A 5,126-nucleotide genomic window follows, 5' to 3' on the forward strand; every position below is an offset into this window, starting at 1 on the left:
TCAGAAAGTTCACACGTATTTTATCGCGCTCCGCTATTTTGTAAATTAGTCGATTTTCAATTCGTTAAAAATGTCTCTTGCAAACGAGAATTCATCACCAATTGCGTCTTTGGCTAGTCGACTCAACTACTTCGACACGAAGGATCAATTCAAGCGGTATGGGGATTTTAAAGATTTGATTTGTCTGGTCAAGACATTACTCGAGTTTACGGAAGATGGCGAAATCTCAGAAGATCCAGCCCATAAAATGTCTTCATTCAAGGTGGATGACATCATAGTGAAGTGGTATTCTTCAAGTCATATCGTCCAAACCCAATGGTCTGGTTACGTTATCTTGCGAGAAAAGCTAGGCAGCCTCTTTGCATCGAAGGAAAACCTGCTTGCTCTTCAACCGAACTGTGACACTCAGCAATGTCCGCTCGCGGCCTCAAGCGAGTTAACTGCGGTGGATTGCTCCTTCAACTCTTCGCAAAACCTGCAGTCTGTAACCCAGACTTTGCCAAGCCCTTCCACATGCATTCGAGGGTTGTTCTATGGTTAAGAGCAATCTTGAGAAGGTCGAGCAACAACTTAATGAACTTCAGCATCTTGCTCACCCAAAGGTAAATATGCAAATAAATAACAGCTCGTCACCTAGTCAAGAACGCCTACTTCAAGAAAATATTGCTCTTCAAAATGAGGTCAAGAAATTAAAAGAGCAGCTCAAATATGAACGTTTATTTAATGCAAGGGCATCGAACACCGTAAAAATCCTAGAAAATGAACGGGACAGCCTTGTTGCAGCCATAAAACTATTAAATGATGACCAAACTCTCTGATTTTGGTGACGTTTTGTACTGTTATATTTTACTTGTTTAGATAACTTTAACTGTCTTCATCACCTCTAACTGTCCTTGAGCAGAGTCTTCCTGACGTTATGCAAAAACCGTAAAATCCAAGATGGCAGCTGCTAGGAATTAATTCATATGTCGCATCCATGTCCTTTGACTTCAAAGGAAAAACGTTTGGGCCTGCTATCAAACCTCAAAATTTCATTTTCATCAAGAGAATATGATCATAGTTTCTTGTTTTCAAAGATAAGGTATTCTAGGGGTTACAGAGTGTGGGCCCCTTAAAACTTCACTAAGACCAAAACAACACCTGTCTGAATAGAGTTAACTGCCATATTTTGCGTTTCTCTTCAAGCACGTATTCCGTTCAAACAGAGAGCATCATACACCGTATCTGCTACCTTCTGCACATACATTAGCCAAAATTAAGGAAGCAAACCTAAAATAGTACTTTACTAAGATAGAAAAACATCAAAGAGATTATAATAAACTTAAAACGAACAAGGATGGTTAAGGATGGAGAAGATTAGCACGGATTACAAACAACTAACTAGAAAAATTTGAGCGAAAATTTTCAAGATGCGCGAAACGTAACGTAGGCTCCTTTAATCGACGTGAGACTTTAGCTTATTACTGGCCAGCTCCGCAAGCGGGCAAGATGAATCAAATCCTGTGCTGGGATTGGCTACCGGAGCGGGCAAGATGGAGCTATCTTGCCCGCTCGGGACTACCCGCCGTGTCCCCAAGAAAAATTTCCCCGAAAGCCATATAATAAATCCTTTATTGACCAAGCTTGTTCGTTCAAGATGGCTGGATATTGGCCTCGTTCTTTTTTTGCGAGTTTATGGACCTCGACTCCGTCTCGGTCCATAAACACGCAAAAAAAGAACTTGGCCAATATCCAGTCATCATGACCGAACAAGCTTGGTCAATAACCCATACATATCACTCCTGCAAACGCGGTCCTGCTGTGTGGGTCGGGTGGGTCGTGTGGTTAGTCAGCTTGATGTCATGAGCACTCCGCGTGGTTTGAACCCCGGGTACCGTGGCACCAGCGCAGCATATAATTCTTTTCATCTTATCCTTGAACTGCTGGTTCAACAGAACGTATACAAACGGATTGACAGCAGAATTAAACAACACCATTGTGTCAGAAATGACACCGTTTGCGGTGAGACCAATGTGGAGGGATGTCGTAAAGAACTCGACGTTATAGACCACGGTGCTCATAAGCCAGCAGATTCCGAATATGGCTGTGACAACTGCGACCATCAAGGTTACTCTCTTTCGAACCCTTACGACGCTCTGTGCATAGAGGGACGCAAAGTACCATTAAAATAACAATATCTACAGAACTTATGTTATTTCAAAGTCAGTGGTCTCATATAGACTTTAAACAGCCTTTTTGTTTTTGTTTATATCAGTGACAAACAGACCCCGCAAAGGGAACCTTGAAGAACAGGGTTACCTTACAGCTGCACCTATTTTCGTAGTCATCTGATCTTCACAAAAGTGAGCCGGCAAATTCGCGAGAGAACTATCACGTTTAGATAAACTAAATTTCGTGAAAATATCGCATCTGATCTGCATTACCAATCATTTCAGTAATCAAACTAAACAATCCTTCACTGGGTGCAGTTATATTGAAAAGTAGTCGGTTACTCTTGCATGTCGGCTCCAATATTATTAAAACTACTTTAACACCAGGATAAATCAAATTCACAAGGAACCGGCTAACCCTTTGTTGGCAGGTGAGTTGATTGTCATCATCGTGTTTGAACCACAGAGTGTACACGACTCTGGAGTAAAGCACAACCATCATGGCCAGGGATAGCACTATCAGAAATAACCATGCCAAACTATAAGCCATCGCCATCCATCTCTTTGGGAAGATTTCCACGCGGTAGGTTCTGTTCTTCTTCTTCCTTATGTCCATGGCAAGGAACAGCGGGATATTGAATAGTAAAGAAAAGACCCAAGACGCAGCAATAATCATCTGAAATAATAAGGAGCAGATTCACGCATAGGGTTAACGAGTGTCAGACGTTTTAAAAACTATGACATAACGGAACGATTCACACGTCTACCTGATGATTCATATGGTACATTACAGTTTGTTATAGCACAGCTTAAGTAAAACGCGCTCTGATTGGCTGATGGACATATTCAGTCCATTTGCGGGCATTCATTGCACGCATACGACAACTTTGTTTACCATTTATGAGTACATGAACGTGCATGCGCAGCAGTTTAATTTACTTTTTCATGAGATCCTGATCCAAGGTACTATATAAGTTGAGGTACAGCCTTTTCACTATTAAGTTTACAGGTGTTCACGACCAACTAAAAAATGGCGAAGGAAATAGGCCATATTATTCAATTTATGGACCTGAATAAGAAGAAAATTAGAAGAAGCAATGAATCAAAAAGGTCAATCAACCAATCAGTGCGCTTGATTCCCTAATGTTTATGTTTTTTTTTTTTAAGAAATGTATTGTTGTTTTGGGGGTAAATATATCGAGACCTCCACAAGGGTTTGCACTGTTTGCGGAAGTGAAAGATAGAGCAACAGATGATGAAAAACTGTTAATTTGGGATAAATGGCCACGAATATGAACTGTAGGCGATAATTTTAGTCTTTTAGTCGGGTCTTAGACGGTGCAATCTCCCAATTGGTCTGTCAATAGCCGATCTGATCAATCCGCAGACTGCTGATTAACAGGAAATGCCTTAAAACTGGCATCATGGTTCGGTTTTTCATCATAATGTTTGTTTTTATTACCGGTAATAAAATTAACCTTAAATTTCGTTATTTCTGACACCTTAAGTTTACTCTTCGTAAGTTTTCCTTTGTTACCAAGAGGATGCATTACTGCATAATATCGTTCAATGGCGATTGCAAGGAAAGTGACAATGGACGAAACTCCTCCAATCCACGCGATGTTGGCGTGTGTCAGAAACTTGCACAAGACTCTACCAGTCAAGCCGTCTGGATGATTGGAGAAAGGTAGCTCGAAAAACACACTTGGGGCCATAAACATCGCTAACAGGATATCCGCTACAGCCGGGTTCACAAGTAGATAATTTATAGGAGTTCTGTGGAATTCAAAAGCATTTGCATACAGAACAGCAGAAATATGGAAGAACAAAGTTTTAGGTATGTAAGCAACTTTGGTATTCAAAAATTTTTACATTGATATTAAAACAATAGAGTTTATGTTCGGGTGCATAAATATGGTTTGTTCCCCACCCAGACTCTGTTTACACTCTGAGAAGGGCCCAAAACATATTTATGCCCAAGAACATAAACTGTATAACTACTGTTATCATTTTGGACGGCATTAAAAACTTTAACCTAGGAAAAATTACTAAAAAACAGTTTGAACAATCAAGCGAGAGTTTAAAAGTCGAATGGCTTATATTTTCCCGCAAAGACAATACACAATAGATCGATTGTGGCAGCTGGCTGGAAATTACAAAATCTTGCTATTCCAATTTTCATGCAAAGAAAGGAGTTCGAAGAGTTGGAAAATGTCAACTCAAGTAATTTGTTAAGGGCGAAATTCCCGACAAATGTGTCATACGAACTGTCAAAACCTTTCTTGGTCCACACTTTTTAATTATAAATCTACTAGCGTTAAAATTCTATCACGAATGCCGTTCTCTTATTGGCTAGGCTACCCTTATTTATTCTGTCATAGATAGTGAGTAGTCTAGCAGTGTGCGATTGTTAACATAATGGCGGCCGCTTCTTTGCGTCTTCGAAGTGTCTGTGAAGCGTCTTCGAAGTGTCTGTTAAAATTTTGAACGACTCGTGATTTACACCAAACAAATTTGATTATTCGCTCTCGATTTCGAAATAGAAATGTCGATCACATAATCTTATTGTTAAATAAATCATAGAAATGGGGACATAAAACCTGAACAACTGTGACATTCGAGCCTCAACTTCCCTCATATCTCGATTTCTGTTAATGATTGCACAAACGATGGAGTTACCCATGATATCGGTTATGAGTAGTATGAAAAAAATCGTTGTCAGGATTATGGCAACAGCAGCTGACTCAATCATGATGGGAGGGTGTCTCCCTCAGTTTAAAGACCTGGGAAACAGAAACATAAGGAATTAATGGGCTACCCCACCAGCTCAAAGGCGTTCTCAGTAAAATGATAGATTCAGTTGACGTCTTACGAGAACAAAAATCGTAGAGCTAGTTCAACAGCTATTCTGCACCTGCTACTCAGTAGAACACAGAGTTTCAATATGCAAGTTTTTAGAGTGGGAAAAATAATTTG

General features: G+C 40.1%; 1 protein-coding gene across 1 annotated transcript; it reads right to left on the reverse strand.

Annotated features, from left to right (window-relative positions):
- Nucleotides 1-1,775: 1,775 nt before the first annotated feature.
- On the reverse strand, nt 1,776-4,833 carry LOC145490611 (pyroglutamylated RF-amide peptide receptor-like). Its single transcript, XM_081469696.1, has 4 exons — nt 4,830-4,833; nt 3,653-3,999; nt 2,569-2,826; nt 1,776-2,135 (listed from the first exon to the last, which is right to left on the reverse strand). Exons 1-4 carry the CDS (start codon nt 4,831-4,833, stop codon nt 1,776-1,778), a joined length of 969 nt encoding a protein of 322 aa, XP_081325822.1.
- Between the last annotated feature and the right edge of the window lie 293 nt (nt 4,834-5,126).

The sequence above is a fragment of the Orbicella franksi genome, chromosome 6, assembly GCF_964199315.1.
Source record: "Orbicella franksi chromosome 6, jaOrbFran1.1, whole genome shotgun sequence".
NCBI classification, from domain to species: domain Eukaryota; kingdom Metazoa; phylum Cnidaria; class Anthozoa; order Scleractinia; family Merulinidae; genus Orbicella; species Orbicella franksi.

Coding starts and splice junctions, on each gene's coding strand:
- LOC145490611 (XM_081469696.1), bottom strand. Junction 2,827..3,652: donor TTACGAAGAGTAAACTTAAG/GTGTCAGAAATA, acceptor TTATTATTTCAG/ATGATTATTGCTGCGTCTTG. Junction 2,136..2,568: donor AACTCACCTGCCAACAAAGG/GTTAGCCGGTTC, acceptor CTCTATGCACAG/AGCGTCGTAAGGGTTCGAAA.